General features: G+C 44.8%; 1 protein-coding gene across 2 annotated transcripts in view; it reads right to left on the bottom strand.

The window, feature by feature from the left end:
• Positions 1 to 19,769, bottom strand: part of Hivep1 (HIVEP zinc finger 1) — a 135,112-nt gene that overhangs the window by 20,846 nt on the left and 94,497 nt on the right. For both annotated transcript variants that reach the window (XM_048419638.3, XM_085699421.2), the window contains exons 4-6: positions 7,022 to 12,966; positions 3,583 to 3,713; positions 2,746 to 2,921 (exon numbers count right to left, since the gene is read on the bottom strand). In XM_048419638.3, coding sequence (XP_048275595.3) covers positions 2,746 to 2,921; positions 3,583 to 3,713; positions 7,022 to 12,966 — 6,252 coding nt within the window. The remainder of the gene's footprint in view (positions 1 to 2,745; positions 2,922 to 3,582; positions 3,714 to 7,021; positions 12,967 to 19,769) is intronic.

Raw genomic sequence — 19,769 nt, 5'->3', positions numbered from 1 at the left:
TCTGTAAGATGGTCTTCTACAGAGTCTCAAGTACCCCAAGTTGTAGAAGGACCCCTCTAAGAGTTTTCAACCTGGAACCTTAACAATTTCAGGACATGTTTATTTCTCATACGGCCCAACATTAATGGAAAGGAGGGTCAGGTATATTTCAGGGGCCTTGACAGGCATTAAACCCCAGACCCAAAGGCATGAATATTGTCTTGACTCCCCTACGATGTTTTAATGATCTCCCTACCATGCTAACTTTTAGTTTCTTCTTTATTTCTGGTACCCAGGCATTTACAGTTTTAAAGTTTGGACCTTTGATGACTTTTCTGGGTTGCTTTTGCGCATCATCAACAGCATTGTGCAGGGCACAGAAGAGAGAACCCACTCAGCACTGTCACATGAGCCTAGCAGTGCAGGGATCTGCTCTGGCAGTTGACACAGCCACCTGGGTGAGGTATCACAGGTGCACAGGGCACACCTGCCTGGAGTGACCATGGATGACAACGAGCAGCTCAGGGTCTCCCGAAGACCCCAGACATCCTGAGTGGACAGCGCTACACCAAAGACACTGCTGACAAAGGCACACTATCGCTTTTGAGAAAACACAGAGCAAAATTTAAATACTGAATTTTGGCACAGGAAAAAAATCAGAAGTGCTTAAAATGTTGGGATCCTTGTTCCAAATGTGGCCTGCGTTGAAAGCCCATGCAAATCTGTTGGATTTATACAGCTTCAATTTCTTGGTAGATGCAGAATTTGTGGAGTAAGTCACAGTTGTACATGCCAATTCAGGCACTATCTGGTATGTTCTTGTCAAACAACCACACAGCACCCTAAAGCCAGTGCTTAAGAAGTTCAAGTCTAAGATGCTCCTGCAGCACGTGGTCACTAAGAGGTATTAGCTGCTGCCAGGTGTACCCCACAGATAACACTGGGCTTAAATTGTCTGCCTGTGGCTGGCATTTACATTACACTGAGAAATATGGTGGAATGTTAAGCGTAATTAAGACACACAAGGCAAGCTGGTATTTATTACATAAACCTCTACTTTTTTGGAAGTGTCAAAAGTTTTCCCACTCAAAAGTAAACAAATCAATAAGCAAGTGGTTAAAAGCCACCTTGCTCTGGCTGAGATCTCCGTATCTAAGCCCCAAATGCTTTTATAGTAGTACAATATCTAAGGTAAATTAAAAGGCTCACTAGTAGTTCACTTTCAAAAAGCTTTGGTTCCAAGACAGGCAGGCAGACAGACAGACAGACAGACAGACAGACAGACAGACGGAGCAAGGTATGCACTAAGAAACTAATATAAATCTGTACGTGGGTGGATTTGGGAATTTAAGTTCTTAATATTCTCTCACAGTTACCGATTAACTCCCTGAATAGTTTAACAAGACAAAACCTATGTGTTTACATGTGTAGGATGGACTCATTCTAGGTTATACCTTGATCTTCTCAGCAACACTGTTATATTTGTGGTAGGTAATGTTCTATTAAGGTTAGTCTTGTAAACATGTTCCTCTTCTCACAACCCAAGTTAACAGAAACTTCTTAAATCGGTGTCTACCGATAAAAGAGCAGTGAATGGGTTCAAAGGTCCTTATTTCCAAGCAATACTGAGGACTACTGCTGACTGCTGCCTCCCTGACCATCTCTGGGGGAGCAAGACCTACATCACTAGCGGAGCGTCCATGACTGAGGACTCCTCTCACCTCTCACTCCTCTCACTGTGAAACTCTCCTGAGCTGTTCACAGTTTTCTGAAGAGTACTTTGTTTCTCTAGATCCTTCTTAAGAAATCACTATTGTCTGAGCTAACATGAAGACACTCAGTTGATAAAGCTGCCACTTTCTTTAAATTCCAAGAAATTGAAGCCAGAAATGCACCAACATGGGCTACAGAGAGAGATGACTGATAAAGACAGCCAGTGCAGAAACAGCAGCAAACAACACAGCAAATGTGCACTCGGGACGGAACAAAGACAGTTTCAATAAAATGATCATTTTTATGGGCACTGCTATGTAAGTCGGACATCCCCGTGATTAGACGCGTTGCTGAAGGAAGCCCTACTTTGGGAAACCGCTATCTTTAATGACTTGTTACATAATGATCTGTGAACATGAGAAAACATTTTATAATAGCATATTCATTACACATAACAGGAAATCTGTGCAGGGTAAAACTACTTCACCTGAGGGCTACGTTTTAAGTAAACATAAAACGGAAGCATGCCAAATACAATCTTAATGACTATTTCTAAGAGTCCATTAAAAAATTTAGTAGTAGAAAAGTTTAAAAACTTTAAAACTGAAATTTAATGTAATTTGGGTTAAAGTTTATCATAAAAGACAGCTATTTATGGCTAAAATCAAATAAATGAATGATTATGAAAATGTATTCTGTTTATTATTTAAAACTCTTCTTGAATCTTTTTGACTCTAAATGAATTTACTTGTGGTTGCAAAAACTTATTTCCTTCTTCAGCCCCAAAGTAAGGATTCTGAGAACACATCAGTCATTGTTAAGGAACTGTATTTCAGGGAATAAAATGTAAAAAGAAACAGCTGATCCTTTTAAAACATTACTTTTACTTATGTATATTTTAAAATCCTGTAATTAGATGTATTTTCCTCAAAGGGTCTAGAAACATAAGGAACAAACACTCAGTGCTGGCAAGATGTAACTTAGTAACAGAGACAACCTGGCCTCCCCGCGGAAAGGCACAGGACGACGGCAGTGGCAGCAAGCATGCCCTACCTTTGGTCTTGAAGGAGAAGTTGCAGTAGGTGCAATGGTAGGGGCGGACATCTGTGTGGGTGCGTATGTGTTTCTTTAACATGCTCGGTTTCTTACACCGTATTCCACATTCTTCGCATATGTACTTCCCTCTTCCCCTGCCTCGAACGTACACATACTCCTCATTTGACTTGTATCTAATTTAAAGGGGGAAAATGAGCAGGGAAATTGGATACTGTGTCTTTGAGAAAACATTGATGAAAACGCAACTTAAAAAATGAAGCACAACTTTTCTACACACTCTACAACGGTTTATGTGCATTTAAGAAAGAAGATTCCCAGTTTCTGCATCACACCTAAAGTTCTGACAGCTGGTTCTACTCGTAGTCATTCAATGCAATGTTTAACTCTTAAATATTTCCACAAATTAAAGATGCCAGTTTGAAAGTTTTTTTCATTGTTAAATTCAACACAGTGACTGTAAACCCTGAACTATTCTCAAACTCTGTCAGTCACTGGCTCTTGCAGCTTGTTTATTATTCTTGGGCTAACAGGAAGACAGCAAAAGGCAATGGACATCTCTCTTAGAGAGATTTCCCAAGCCATTCCATGCTACAAGTCCACGTGGGAACCAGGTTTCCTCCCAAGTTCTTCTCACAGTACATTTCTTACTAGGCATCATTTCCTCTATCAAAACGGAATTACTTAAGAGATACTAACACGTCTTGTCAGGAAGACTCGTTTAGCTACGAATTCTTTAAATAAAATCCTCACTGGCAGGTCTTCACCCACAAGACAGCAAATGCACATTTAAAAGGCTAGGATAAATCTATGTTTAAGAATAAAATATGTACTTGCCCTCCATCAAATATTTTAATTCTTCGTGGTTCACTTTTGATTAAGGAATTTTCTTTATCTTGCTCACTGTTGATTTCAGAGTCATCTTTATTGCTGAATTCAACTACTGAGGACTTTTGATTACCTACTCTCTAAAAGGGGAAAACAAAAAGAGAAACTAAGTTCATTAAACTGGAAATACAAACATGTTTCACTAGCAATTAACATAACAAAGTATAGACACGTGGTTAGCTCAGCCAGTGTGTGCCTAAGAGGGAGCTGAAGTCAAGGTATCTGCTGTCTTTCCTCCAGTCTCCCACCACAGTTCAAGACAGCAAAGTGAGCCAACTACCTTCCCTTGGGGTCCAGGAACTTGACAGAAAACCTTCTTTAACAGACTAAACAGTCTTATGTTTCACTGGCCACTTGTAATAGTTTAACTCTCTTTCTTTCTTTCTTTTGTTCTTTCTTTCTTTCTTTCTTTCTTTCTTTCTTTCTTTCTTTCTTTCTTTCTTTCTCTTCTTCTTCTTCTTCTTCTTCTTCTTCTTCTTCTTCTTCTTCTTCTTCTTCTTCTTCTCTCTCTCCTCTCTCTCTCTCTCTCTCTCTCTCTCTCTCTCTCTCTCTCTTTCTCTTTCTCTCTCTCTCCAAAACAGGGTTTTCCTGTGTAGCCCTGGCTATTCTGCAACTTACTCTATAGACCAGACTGGCCTTGAATTCAGAGAGATCCTCCTTCCCCTGCCTCCTGAGTGCTAGGATTAAAGATGTGTACCACCACTGCCAGGTTAAGTCTACCTTTTAAATACTTATATCCTCTAGATACAATACAGTCTCAGGTTCCTCAAAGGCACCACTAAAACCCCTCCAACTTGGGAGCGCCACGAAGGTGGAGCACAAGCCCCACTTCCCAGTCTCCATCCCACCCCTCTCCCATTTCTTTGAAGAACATGGTTTCTGTCTCTAAAACAGTTCTCAAAAACCAAACACTGGTTAGCGTGAAAGACAGGTCAAGTCAAAGGCGGCGTGTGGGCTGACAGCGATAAAATCTTTGGAAAAGACAGCAGACATCAAAATGACAATGCATGCGTAGTTACCCTAGAGAGAGCACCACCTTAGGCTGAGGCTATGCCACTTTGTCAAAGCTAAGGGTTTGCTGCTAAGCAAAGGCTACAAGTCCTGTCCTTGCCTTCACAAGAACCACAACTTTCACCAGGACAAGTTCCTTTCCCACAGTGGGACTCAGCAAGACTGAAGTGACTTCCTTGAACCAGAGAAAGTGCATCATGGAGGAATGGCTGTGTCCACTGGAAGAGTCTTTGGGAACTCATTCCTGACGATGGCAGCTGCAAGCAAAGGCTGCTGGCCAGTCCACAGAGGCCAGAGTAGTGATTACGGACATGCCTACCTGTTTTCTTCCACTCCCTAGCAAGCAGACCAGATTCTCCAGAAAGTAGAACACACACACTCCTGCTTGACATTACCCCTTTAGCAATGGTCTTTCTTACCTTCTTTTCCATATCAAATCGCCCCCCCCAAGCGGGGGGACGGCATTTAAGAGATGGACACTGGAACCCATACATGTTAGGCAAGCTCTTTTTTTCCAGAGCACGTCTCAGCCCTCACGTCCTGTACCTTCTGCTCACTTTTCTACCATCAAATCCAGCTTCTACTTGCTAAAGACATCAGGAGGTTAAATAGCTCAGTTACTGCAACAGTTCTAGGGCGCCTGCACGCTCCGGGCATCACCTCTATATTCTCTCCGTCTGCAATCCTGACTATATTACCATATGGGTTACACACAGCAGTCGGCTAGGTGCCCCAGCCTCCTGAGCCACTTGTTCGTGGATTCAAGTCTCCGGTGAGAAAATGTTAGAGTACAGACTCGCACCCCCCTCTATACGATGGCACTTAACAACTCCAGAAACACATACTTCTGAGTTGTGCTTGCTACCATTTCCCTCTGGGGCTCTGTCTAAGTTCTTCACCGTCTCTCCATTCTCCTCCCTCTGATCAGTCACAATCGTTCCTGAAGCTGACAGTTATCTGGACAGACCTTCCACCTGCTGCTTCCCCCAAGAGATTTGAAATCTAAGTACACCGTGCCAGGAGTTCTTCCGCGGCTTTGTAACTCTCCCCTTGGGTTCTGGGGATGGAAAGGAGTATCTTACATATGCCCAACACTGAGTTACAGTGAGGACCACACTCACTGGGACATTAGGAACATAAACCTAGATCTGCTTATATCCTCATGGGGAGGGATGACCCATCTTGAGTTCATATTTAGGAAACTTGGGGTCTAAGAAGTGACAACAACAAATCTCTGAGTCTTTTGGCTGCACCTTCCTTCCCTGGCACAGATGGCCCTCTGTAACCATGTACCCATGTTGTCAACTTTGAGCTACTGATAAAACCTCCAGTCTATGCCAGAGTCCCTGTGGTCTTTAACTAAACCAATTTCTTCTCATTTTCACATAATTTAAAGATCTACTAATTTTTTTTTAAAAAACCACCTCATTTGTCTAAAGTATCTATTGCTGCGATCATTATCATCGCTATTACCATCATCGACTCAGCTAAGGAACACCACCTGGATCCACAACTCCGCAAAACAGTCAGGTTAGAACTATGCAGTCTTCTACTGTCATGCTAGTATCACAAATATTTCATGCAGATAGATTCATAAATGCGTACGGATCAGTACTATGTGCTTGTGAGTCTGAAGAAGTCAGAGTTCATCAATAATTCTGAATGATCAGAGCCTAAGATGATACTCTTATTTATGTAATTGCTTAAATGATTTCCCCATTTTAAAAAGGCAACAATTCTAATGAGAATTCCACATATTACTCCAAATTATAATGTCATGACCTTAAATTATTCCATAATTTTTGATCAAATCAACTCATAAGGGCATGAGTTCTTTTATGCATCTTTTGGCAGTTATGAATGGCTCTCAGGGGTTCACTCAGAATACTGAAGTGGGCGTGATGAGAGCAGATCCATCTATAGGAGGCATAGGACAAGTTACTGGATCTTTGTATAGTTCACAACAGAATATAGCCACCTCTGGTAACCTACAGGTTGGTGTTTCCAAATTAGCCTTGAGAGATTAGGGCCATAATCTTCTCTCAGCTAACAACTCGTCAATGAAGAGAAAAATCAAAATTCTAACTCCCACTGAGTAGAGTCAGCTGAAGGGAAAACCAAAAACAACCCAATAGTCAGTGCCCGGGGGAGTCACTGCTTGCAAAATATTTACAGACAGAATCACTGCCAAAACTGCAAGTGATTCTTCCCAGTATGACTCCTGGGGAGAATGTTGCCTCCCCCTCTAATAATCAGACAGTACAACTTGTCATTCACAATTAAAATACTTATTGTAAGTAAGACACTTAAAGGCATCAAGACTTATTGAAACTAATTGGCACGAACCACATTCGAAGATAAATGATATCTCGAGTACCTTGCTTAAGCTGTTTTTCCACTTGCTTGAATAGACCACTAGATCTGACTGTGAACGGGTGGCTACTGCCTGGCAATACAGTGACTTTGCAGTCTTCTGTTTAGAATTAAGAAGAGAAAGAGCAACTTTTGTAGGCAAACCAAGTGGATTTGGGTTACTGGAGCTCACTGTCCATCCAGTATAGGCTGACGTTTTCTGGTCGCTCTGAGGCAATGGCAATGACTTCTGTCTTAACAGATAACACCACGTAAAGCTAGTTGCAGTCTTGAGGCTGGGGAATGACGGCTGAGTGTCTGAACTGCTTAACAATGAAACAGCAGGGACTGAAAGCTGACAGGGCCCTGGAGTGTTTGCTTTGTTCTCTTGTTGTTTAGAACCTGGTGGCTCCTCTTCCTGGTTGTTGTCTATAGATTTCAAAGGCAAAACACAGGCACTTTCTGAAGGGACAGGTGAATCTTGCACTGCAGGAGTCACCGATGTGCACGACTTGGTATTTTTAAGCTCCTGCAATTCACTGACATGGTCTGTGACCACAAACTTAGAGGGTCCTGATGACAAATTATCAATTGGTAAAGCCTGTGCCAAGTCAGCACTCTCGCAGCTCCTTTCTGGTGCAGGGCACGCGTCCTGCTCTAGGGTCACTCCTTCAAGGGGCTCCGTGGTACAAAGCTGCCTGACCAGCACTGGCTTCTTCTGTTTATTGCCCTCGCCAGCCCTTGAACTCAGCAGCTCCAAGGGTCTAATGTTTGTGTTGCAAACAGCTCCATTCTCATCTTTAGCCCGCTTCTGATGCTTCTCCATGGCAATGTCTAAACTGTTTGCTGGGGAAAGCATCCTTTTACTTGAGGCTGAGACTTCTTGTTGCGGGGAGAGTCTACCAACAGACATCTTCTGAACTGTGGTCAAGGATTCTGAAACTGAAGCATTTTGGCCTGTCTCTGGAAGAACACTTTTGCAGGTAAGATCCTTCTCTGGTGTTGGCAATGCACTTTGGAGAGGGTTCTGTGATCCTGGCATGGAATTTTGCTCTTCACTGACTGGCACTATACTTTGATTAGTCTGGCAAATTGGCATGTTGGATAGATCCTGGGTCACTAAGATTTGTGGCAGAGATGTGACAGTGGCAAAACAGTACACAGGAACTTTACTCTGTTGGGGCACGGGCAGCACAAAGGATGGCAGTCCCTTCTGCCCCTGATCGTTTGGTGGCCTGAGCTCCAGCGACGGCAGAGGGCAGGGTTTAGACACAGGATCGACTAGTTTGGCTGCTAGAGCTAGGGAAGCCACAGAGGGATCTGCTCCGCTTTGATCTGGAAGAACCGGATTAGGTACAGAATGCAGAGGACCAGAAGAGCAACCCTGGCCGGAAGCGAATGCTGGACACTGAAGCTGGTATTTAGGGGCAAAGCTCCCCTCGCTAGAAGACACACACACATTAGGGTGTGCACCTGGCTTGCCACCCTGTGATGACCCTGGCAGAGACAGTGGTGTGTTCTGATGACTAAGAGGAGTAGGAGTTCTGTTCAATAAATGGACACCAAAGAGCTGTTGAGGAGGGAAGGTGTCCGTAGAGCTACAGCTTGACATTTCTGGCTGAAGATCCTTGGTCAGGACCTGGGGGTGCACAGTTCGTGCAGGAAACTCCGTGGAAGATGCATCGGGAAGCCTTGGACCCTGAAACGCGATTGCATTCACACTAGGAAGAACAATATTTTGGAAAGATGATGCACTAACAGGAGATAGATGACTGTCGGAAGCTATGTTTAAAGATATCTGCCGGATCAGGGGACCTCGCCTCCTTTCCAAAAGGGGCACATGTCCGGTGCCCCCAACACCAGAAGAGGAGCTGGAAGGCTGGGACTCAACAAGTGTTGCAGGTGTCGCCTGGGAAGGAGAGATGCTCCCACAGTCAAATGACTTACTTCGGAAATCAGAGACCTCCATCACTGTGGGCATGCAGCTGATCTGCTCGGATGCAGCGCGCCTCATTTCCCTGTGGCTTCCAGGGACACTCAGTGTGTTCGAGCCCAGTGGAATCAGAAGGAACTCAGCTTTGTTTGGAAAGTCAATTTTGGGGGATACCTCTGCTTTAGAAACGTCTTCTATGTCTAAGGAGGCTGAGAAGCTGGATGCGTGGGATAAGCTACTTTCTCTGCTGAGACTTCGGGAGAGGGTGGAATCGAAGCTGGACTCGGTTGAAGAATGCTCTATTTCAGCCAGCCGGAGCCTTTTCTTTTTGGGTGGCAGTTTCTCTGTCGGCAGCTTTGATAAGGTTTCACTGCGCTGAGGCCAACTGAATTTCTCTGACTTTTCTTCGTCATGGCCCTGGGCTTCCAGGTCCCGGTCGGGCTCTTCAGTGACCAAAATTTCTGGGACCTGGATGTTGTGCTGTCGGACCAGTCTCAAGGGCTGTCCTAATACATACCGCTCACTTGGAATCTTTCTAGAACTTTCCCGTGGCTCTCCTCTAAGGGCCTGTGACTGTGCCATCTGAGGTGGGTGACCTTCCTCTGGGGAGAGTCCTATCAGTTTCAGAGCTCCAGGCATCCCAGCTCGGCCCAGCTCCTGTAAAGTAAAGGTGGTGCCTCCTTCCAAGGGCTCCAGCTTGTCAAATGAACTAGGCCTGCTCAGGGAGTTGGTGTGTTGGATGACAGAGATGCCACCCCCTTGTCTCTTCACCTCCATCTTGTCCTGAGCTGCAGAAGTTAGTTGCTGTTCAACCACAGGACATTGCTTTAGGTGTAGGGCCTGCTCAGGGACCCTGGCCACGAGCTGAACAGGAGAGCTCTGCAGCTGGGTGCCTCTGTGCGCCTGCTCACCTGCTGTGGCAGAGGCATGTTTGGATGGATTGGGAGCAGAGCCCAGGGCGGGCTGCAGAGGAAGGGCGTCTGTGTTTTCTGGAGATGTCCCGCTTTCGCGAGGCTGCAGGTCCTCATCATCGCCTACGCTTTTCATTTTCCGCCTTTTCCTTAGCTGAGGTGTCTGCTCCCACACACCTGTGGTGCCAGCAACTCTGTAGTGGAGAACTTGGGGTTGGGCCCCACCAGGGGCAGGGCCGTGATCAGGCTCTCTCACAGGTACCTTTGTTTTGGGCCCATGTAACTCTGAACAGTAAAATTTCTTATGATTCTCGAAATTCTCCAGTTTCCGGTACCTGTTTCGACAGGTTTCACACTCAAACATGGTCCCTCGTCCTTGATGGGACTTCTTCTTTTCTAGGTGAGGGACTGGGACAACTTTGCTCTGCACTGGCCCAGGCTCACTGGTGGCTGGGCATCCTTGACAGCTCTCATCCGCAGACTGCCCAGAGCCCAGCGTGTGGTTCTCACTGACTGTCGAGTCCTCCACGGCAGCCTGTCTGACCAGGGGCCGGTGATGTCCGCTTGGGGGAATGGACGGGTTAGGTCCTGACACAAAGACATCATCATACAAGGTACCGATTTTATCATCAAATGACTGGCTTCCTCTTAGAGGGGGCGGGGGAGGGATTATATTTGCAGGGACTGCTGAATACCCTGTGGTTGGCATGGAGTTACTTCTCGTAATAGGCAGGCAGTCCAAGGAAGGAACAGACAGGAGGAACACTTGCTTTGACTTCTCGGTCGGGGTGAATGGGGACTTTGGTATATCAGAGCTGGAACTTGTTCTCCGTCCCATTGGTTTTAGGTCAAACTGGAAGGAATCTTTAAATATGTATGATTTGGGGGAGTCAATACTTCCCCGTCTGGAAAGTGAGGTTCTCCGGGGCTTCACACTATCCAGTTGCTTATCATCAACCAGGGCTTCATTGTCAGATATCAGCTTTGAAATCCTTTCCTCCAGAGTTTTCGTGGCCAAGGGTGGACGCATCTGTCCTGCTATCACTGATGACTTCTCTCCAGGGGCCACGGCAGCTGGTGCTGGAGCACCAACTCGAGGCCCTGGGGGCCCATGGCTCTTAGCTGGGTCGGAATCCACAGTGGGGAAAGTTCTGGCAAAGGGAGTCGGGGGACTCCCAGCCTGATCAGCACTTTCAGAACGTGAGAAGTAGCCGGAATCGGTGCTTCCTAAGCTCCGCGGACTCAGCAGCAGTTTTCCTTGCTGCTCCTGGGGGTCTTCTGTGGCCTGCTGCCTTTGGAGCTGCGCATGCGCTGCTCCACTGTGCGCCTCCTGCTTCCCTTCCAACTGCGTCACATCCCCTTTCTGAGGGGACTTCTCATCTGTCTGTAGGGACGATACCCCGGCTGGATGTGACAGCATGTTTGTAACATGAAGGTCCTTCTGCCTCTGTGTGCTAGGAAGTTCTGGCTTAGGACTGGTCCCCTGCGGACTGTCAGTTCTTAGTGTGGAAATACTTACTGGGTGGACCACAACTTTTGGTAACTCTGTCAGGGCTTGTGACTCAGAAGGTCTGTCCTGTGAAGAGAAGCCACTGACCACATGATCTGAATTGCTTGAAACAGACTTGGGTAAAACTTCGGGATTAGATGTCTTCTTCATTATTTGCACAGGTTGTAAGTCCATGACCCCTGGGTCATTCTGCCTCCCGTCTCCAGGCCCCTCCTCCTCACTCTCCCCACTGTCTTCCACATCTGAATGGACACTAAGTGCTTTGGGGCACTCTTGGGATAAGAACAAACCGCCAGCCTCTGGCTGTAAGACGAGACCCAGTTTGATAGTGTGCGCGTGGGATTTTTTGTGCTTATACAGGTTACTTTTAGTCTTAAACGAAAAGCCACAAGTCACACAGGGGTAGGGCCGCTCTCCAGTGTGGGAGCGAATATGCTTTAAGAGCACGCTGGGCTTCGCACACGCTCTATTGCAATACTCACAGATATATTTGCCTTGCTTTTTGGGCTTTTGATCTCGCAGAAGAAGATTGCACATTTGTTCCACACTTTGACTGACAACAGAAGCGACATGGGTTGAACTGTAAATGGGCCCTGGGGGCGACTGTGTGGAACTGGCGGGGCTTATTGACGAAGGTGACACAGAATCCATTTGCTGGTGTGGAGGAGTAACCTGAGTTCTACTGGAGGGAGGCGTGAGACCTACAGTTGACGGCATTGCTATGTTATAAATTGGTTCAAGTTTAGTGTTCTCATGGGTGTGTAGATTTGTCAGTGATCCTGTTAAGCCCAGATGCCCCGGAAGCTGCTGATTCTGTTGGCTAGGTTTGGGAACAAGGTGGTCATGTGAGTTATACAGGTGAGAGACAGACTGAGTTGCCACTTGCTCATTCTTCTGACCAGAGGCCTCATGTACGGGGTATGAGGTACACGGAGAACACTGCGATTCGGCAACCAATTCCTGGGAAGCAGGATTAGAGACATCCGGGGAACTGTTCTTTATTTCACAAGGGGGCCGTGCAGTTTTATTTGGTCTCAGTTTTTCTGTCTTAATTGCACAAGATGAGCCCTTTTGTGACAAGGTGCTCAATTCTGGCTCCATTGCTTTCAGTAAGACATCGAACGCGGTACTTGTATAGGAAAGGGGCGTGGCACTACAGCAAGGAGAGCTACATTCACTATTGTCAGTCCTGGTTGTACTAGGTGAGGTGCTGGAGTCCTGCTGTCCATTAGGGCCACTGATCCTGGCCGGGTCTGAGCCCTCAGACCTCCATCTCCGCAGCTCCGAGCGGTGGTGGGGAAATGAGGCCTTCTTTGGGGAGACCGAGTCTTCAGATTTTGAGCCCCCAACAGTCATCCCAGGTATTTCTCCATTTTGCTTGGTGCATTGCTTCCCAGTTTTAGCTGGGGCACAGTTGTGTTTCTTATGAGCATCTGATGCATCCTGGAAGGCTGTGAACACCGCTGACTCTTCTGTGTTCTGCTTGTGTTTGGTCTGAAGAGGATTTCTCAGGGGAGATTTTGGTATTTTCTTCAAGTGGTTCTCAGCAACAATCTTTTTTCGCTTCACACCTTTAAGAGACTCAGAGACTCCTTTAATGCCAGCCTCCAGGATTTCTGTTAAGACAAAAAAAAAAAAAAAAAGAAAGAAAAAAAGAAAAGAAAGAAAACTGGTTGGTAAAATTGTATACATGCCATGATTGTTTAACAACTATAGTTACTATCAAGAGAGCGAAAGCCTCCTTTAACAGAGCCATGCCCATGGTGTGGACATTTTAAAAAGGTTTCCAATCAAAAACCTAGAGAAACACTAATACAGAGGTCATGCTGAATGGTTCTGGAATACTCTGCTCCGTTCTGGAGAAACCCATGTCATGGAAGTAGATCCTTCCCCATTGCTCACATAACAGTAAAGAAGATACTGACCTCATTTTAAAGTGCTTTGGAAGCAAAAATGTCAGAAACTACCTACAACTTCTCTATACTATGATGCATTTAGGCAATGATTAGTTACCATTTGCTGGATCCTTGGGCATACAAACAGAAATTATTTCTCTACATAACATTATTTTATAAAAGCCAAGGTTTTAATTAATTACTTCACATTACTGTCACAATGCACATATTTGAAATTCATATTACACTGGAATACCCCACTTTGCCTTTGATGATGATGTAAGTTTACATACAAATACAATGTTCTTTCCCTGCAGTGACATGTATGCACGTGCTCTCATACATACACTGAGTGAAGAGAAGATAGTGACTCCGTTGTAGACACCTTTACTCCCTGGGGCATGATGGGAAGGCAGGAGCATCACTCAAGCACTGCAATGAAGCAGCACAGAAGCACCAGCTGTTGTCTGCAGAGTGGTGCCGAGCGCGTTCTTTGTATCCTCGGCACTCTTTTATGAAGTGACATTTTCCTCACTGGCTTCCCATCAAGATACACATAACAAGGCTTGCTTGACTTGCTTGTGGCACTCTTTGAGCTACCAGACAAGGGTGACAAACTGAGAAATGATGATCACCCAAAAGAAGAGTAGTTTCCCGACCCATTTCCCAGAAGCCAGGAGATGAGCTGTCACCAAAGTGGAAGCCATTAGGCTCCAAAATAACTCAACTGGGAAGGATGAGAAGTCACTCAGGAGGGGTGGCCCATGGACCTGAAACCCTGCCTACACCAAGACACATATAGTCCTGACGGGGTACTGATGTGGAATTTCCCCTCTGTGTGCTGTGAATACCACTGGTTAATAAAGAAACTGCTTTGGGCCTATAGCAGGGCAGAACAAAAGTAGGTGGGGGAAGCTAAACTGAATGCTGGGAGGAAGAAGGCAGAGTCAGAGAAGCCATAGAGCTGCTGCTGGAGATAGACATGATGGAACCTTGCCAGTAGGCCACGAACCTCAGGGTAAAATATAAAATAATGGAAATGTGTTAAATTCAGATGTAGGATTTAGTCAATAAGAGGTTAGAGCTAATAGGCCAAGCAGTGACTTAATTAATAGTTTCTGTGTAGTTATTTGAGGAGTATGGGTGGCCAGGAAACAAAAGTCAAAATCATGCTGTTTTAAATAAAAGTAATAAAATTTTGGCTTTGTACAGAAAATGAAAGGTGACTACAAAGTGCACGTGGCCTACAACCTTAGCACAACACCAGGAGGATGAGGTGAGTGAACTATGTGCTTGCGGCCATCTTGGGTCACACACTGAGACTGTTTCAAAAGAAAGAGAAAAGAACAGATTTCCTAAATATCTATATTTCCTTATTATTTCTAAAAAAACTTCTACAGTTAAGGATCGGAAAAATATGTTTAATCTATATGTCCCTATTTCAGATGCAAACTGACCCCTCTATCAATTGTCATATTTCTACTCAGTTTGTCAAGTTGCATATTTCCAACTCTTCATTTGTATCTTTAACTTTAGTATATGATTACTGTGTGTGTGCATCTGTGTCTTATGCCTATGTGTTCGTGCACCTGAGCTGTATGCCTATGGGTGTGTGCACATCTGTGTTATATGCTTATGTGTGTGAGTTCACCTGTGCTGTATGCCTATGTATGTGTGTGTGTGTGTGGATGCACTTGTGTTGTATGTCTGTGTATGTGCACCTGTGTTGTACACTTATGCATGTGGAGGCACCTGTGTTGTATGTCTTTGTATGTGTGTGCACCTGTGTAATACACCTATGTATGTGGAGGCACCTGTGTTGTATGTCTTTGTATGTGTATATGCATGTGTGTGTACTTGTGTTATATACCTATGCACGTGAACACACCTGTGTTGTATGCCTATATGTGTGGTGCACCCATAGGTACAATGTGGAGACCAGAGCTTGCATTGATTGGGTATTCTTCTACATTTCTCCACTATAATTTCTAAGGCAGGGTTTCTCACTGAACCCAGATCTTGTCATTTGAGCTACACTGTAGCTGGCAAAGCTCACGGATCCTCTTGTCTCCACCCCCAGCACTGGTATTACAGGCATGGGCCACCACATCCAGCTTTTCTATGGTGGCTGGGGACTGAAGTCAGGTCCTTATGCTTGAGATAAGCACTTCACCCACTGAGTCATCTCTCCAAACCCTCCTTTTGAATTTACTGTATGTATGTATGTATGTATGTATGTGTGTGTGTATCTGTCTGTCTGTGAATATCTATGTGCCATGAAGCACGTAGAGTTCAAAGAAATTGGTTCTCCCTTTCTACTATGTGTGTATCAGAGATAAAATTCATCAGGCTTGGAAACAAATACCTCTAAATGCTGAACCATCAGGCTGGCCCATTGTGTTTTTGATACATGGTCTCTGTAGCTGCAGCTTGAACTCTCATTGATCCTCTTGCCTCAGCCTCTTGAGTGCTAGGATTACAGGTGTGCGCCCCCAATGCTGGCTCCACTTGCATCTATCCTAGCATTTAATAAACACTTCTTCCCTTCAAAGTAGTACATTCTCCACTATCTTCTGGCAGCTTGGTTTACTCAAGCAAACTTTTCTTCTAGTATAGCTCCCAATATACTTTTTAAAACAATTTTCTGTGGGGTAAGGTTCTCTAACTTAATGTCAACCATTTATTGTGAGTACCTTCGCAATAATTTATACTGCTTTCATATCAACTCTCCTTTTCTTTCTTTGGTTTGTTCTGTTTGGCTTCCTCTGTAATTCCCGAGTGCTTTTCCTTTATGCCAAAAATTCCATTTTTAAGACATTAAGCTCTTAACAATTTTGATTTCATTTATTAGCTTTGGAGTGAGGTTGTTATTTTATTCTCTTAGTTTTTAATCTCCCATTTCATCTCATTTTATTCTCTTAAGTTCTAGCTCTTTTTTAACATTTATGATGTCATTAACTTAAGGTTACTTCTGTTTCTGTCATATTGTTTCCTTGAAAGCTATTTTCAGTCTGTCTTTCATGTTCCCATAGCTTTTCTTTGGCTAAAAATATGGAGGCACTGTCACTAAAGGACACATTCATGCTGCATTTCCTTCTTGCTTTTGCTAGGATTCCGTCATGGGTACCTGGAAGGGAGAAAGTGGTGTTGATGTACAGAGGGTCGCAGAGGGCTTCCATCAGGCTGTGTCAGAGTGACAGGGACAGCACAAATGATAGTGGTGGTGTGACTTTTCACAGAGGCAGAAGGCAGAGCCTATGACCAGTTTGCCAAAGGTCCCCAGAGGTTTCCTGTCTTTATATGGGAACATGGGATGGGCGGGATCGTTTCACTTAGCAGGTCACAGAACCTCAATTCAGTATGCGTGTATGGACTGTAAACCATAGCTGGAAATTCAGGGCAAGCCGTTTTCAGCAGGAAAATGGTTAGGCTAATTATGGCCGAGGCAGTTAACATAACATTACTGGCCCATTTAAAATAATCCCAAAGACTATACAGCAATCTGAAAATTATAATACATGAGGTATACATGCACATTCTTTTCTTTCCCTGGAGAGAGGTCTGGGCTAGAGGCAGAAATCTGGGAATACATAGTGAGAGCTGTTTTTGTAAAAGTAAACAAATGGCTGGCCACAGAAAAGGTGCTGTGGAGAGAAGAGGCCGGGGTAATTGCTACATTTAAGGATGAGCTGGGAATCACAAGAAACAAGGTAGGAATTCAAAAGATGCAATGAACCCTGTGATAGGGAAGTATCTGGGGACCAGAGCATAGGCAATTCTCACAGCACAGTTGTTCTGGCCAAACACACAGGATGGTTTTAAGGCGAGGTCACCAGGCCTGCTGGTCATGGGAATGGGAATGATGCCCTCATGTCTGAAAACATGGTAAGTGGGTTCCAGAGGTCAAACCCATCTCATCCATGGGGGACGTATGTGGAGGAGGGGAGAGCATTGTGCCAGTGAAAGCAGACTGCTTCCAGGGAACACGGTTCTGAAGGGAAACCCTAGCTGTTACTGACAGGGCAGGGGAGAAGAAACTTCTCAGGGGAAGAGGGCTAGCTGTACTTGTAGACAGAAATGTCTCCTCAGCAGAGAGGAGAACGCGGACACAAGAGGAGAACCAGAATGTCAAATGTATGGTGAAGAGGTAGAATCAGGACGCTATGGAGCAACGAGGACAACAGACTGACTGCTGGAGACAAAGAGATGGCAGGCTTAGTTTCAGAGGTGGCACATCTGTGACTCGTTCCTGGCCTGAAGCGGGCCAGAGGGAGTCACTTTGAAGTCAACGGAGGTTCAGCAAGGAAGCCCTGCTGCACATACACTGTGAGTGGAGGACACCATGGGAAAGAGATTAACCAGTAGGTCATGCTCAGCCCTGACTACAAAGCAGGAGAGGTGGAAATCTGTGCAGAAGGAAACAGGAAGCCATGGAGGTTCACCGCCAAGAATGTGATCAAGAAATATTAACATGATAGCTGCTTCTTAAATCTCACCCATCTTCCCAACCACTGTCTACTCTATTTTTACACTACTTAAAGAAAACTAAACTATCAACCCAAAACTTTGTATTGAGAAACAATTTAGCTTTCAATGATGAAGGTTAAAACATGGAATAGGGATGCTACAGCTCAGTCAACATGATGTTTAGTAGTCAAACATAAAAACCTGAGTCTGAGACTTAACATACAAGGAGGAAGGAAGGAAGGAAGGAAGGAAGGAAGGAAGGAAGGAAGGAAGGAAGGAAGGAAGGAAAGAAACAGAGAGAAGGAGGAAAGGAAGGAGGGAGGAAAGGAGGGAGAAGGGGAAGGAAGAGAGGAATGGAAGAAGGAGGAAGAGGGAAAGAAAAAGCAAAAAGAAAGGGAAGGGAAGGGAAGAAGAAAAGGCTGGCTGTGGTGGTCCATGCTTGTGGAAAGTGGAAAGTGGAGACAAGAGGATTTCTGGGCTGGTCAGCTAGTCTTGCAGAATCACGAGCTCCATCTCAGAAAAACAACAAAAATGATAGAGGAAGAAAACCAATGCCTGCTTCTGCCCTCAATACACACATGCAATACACACATAAACATGTGCACCTATAACCCTCACATACTAAAAAACAAAACAAAGAGTCAGAAAAATGAAAACGAACTTTCTTGCCAGCAGACCTATACCGAAATGTTAGGCCTTTAATCTGAACCTATGCACATAAATGAGCTCTGGAAGTGAACAGGGAAAGGAATTCTCAAAAGATTGGCAAAGCTGCCACTGCTTTGAAGTCCACCATGCTAAAGATGTTATCATGATGCTATATTTTCCACATGGCTACGTGGAAAGCAAAATAATGGCCAGCAAAATGAAGACACCCCAATCCTGGAACATCCGAGCATGTTTTATTCAGTGCTGGAGAGGCTGTGCCAGCCTGAGGAGATTATAAACTTTGGAATGAGGAAATTATCCTGAACTGGAATGAGAATCTTTCAAATTTCATAGCAGAATCTTTGGTTAAACAGCAGCCAGGAAAGAGACTGGACCATGAGACTTGCCTGGCCCTGCTGCCTACAAAGCCGCAGAGGGATTGGGTTATTTATTCCACAGAGTGAAAGCACAAGACCTGGAGTTCTCAGACTCTTGTGTTGAAGGCCTGGGCCCGGGACAACTGTTCTCAGAGAATAAACTGGATTATGGGGGCTCAGACTTCATCAGAGGATTGATCAATTAATCGGTTCATAATCATATGCATTACTGCAGAGCAGAGATTCAGAAAGTAGGGTTCTGCTCTTCGGTGTCAGGCTGTCATGAGATAAAGTCTCTCCACAATTCTCTGCTTTACTTCCTGCCCAAAGAAATGAAGGTGGACCACCCAGAATCTGTGAACCGAAACAAAATTTCCAACCTTTAAACTATGTCTTGGGTGTTTTGTTTAGCAAACACAGCTGACTCAAACAGTATGTGCTTAGCATATGCAAACTGCTGGATTCAATTTGATCTCCTCCAAAATAAAGAAGAAATAACTGAACACAAAAGAATGAATAAACAAATAAATGCAGAGAAGAAACATTGAACCCTGAAGTCTGAAGAAACCAAGAGTGGCCATTAGTTGAGAGACAATAAATCAGTCTGAGAAGAACTAAGGCATATAGCCACAATATCGAATCCTGCCAACAGGCCAAATGAGAGAGAAAACAGATTATCTTTAATCACCTCTAGAAAGAACACAGCCCTCTGACACCTTGGTAGGGCCCACTCTACGACAGAATGACAGGTAATGAGTACTTTACACTGCTCAGCCTGTTCAGGGGTGTTAGCCCAGTGGTAGACTGAATGCCTCACATGAAGTGGGGCACTAGGTTCAATGCCCTGTACCACACACATTATTAATAATAATCATCTTAGCGAATGAAAACAAAAATTAACTGTCTAGAGCAATCGAAACAGATTATCTCTGCCAAGGTCAAACTACAGCACTAAAGCTACCTGAGCACAGCACGTCTCCTGAGCACAGTAAAGTTCAACCTGAAACAAACAGCAGGAGACGGCTGGGAAAT

Source organism: Myodes glareolus, chromosome 14 (genome assembly GCF_982192425.1).
Source record: "Myodes glareolus chromosome 14, mMyoGla1.1, whole genome shotgun sequence".
Classification (NCBI taxonomy): Eukaryota; Metazoa; Chordata; class Mammalia; order Rodentia; family Cricetidae; genus Myodes; species Myodes glareolus.
This window is presented reverse-complemented; position numbering and strand designations above follow the sequence as displayed.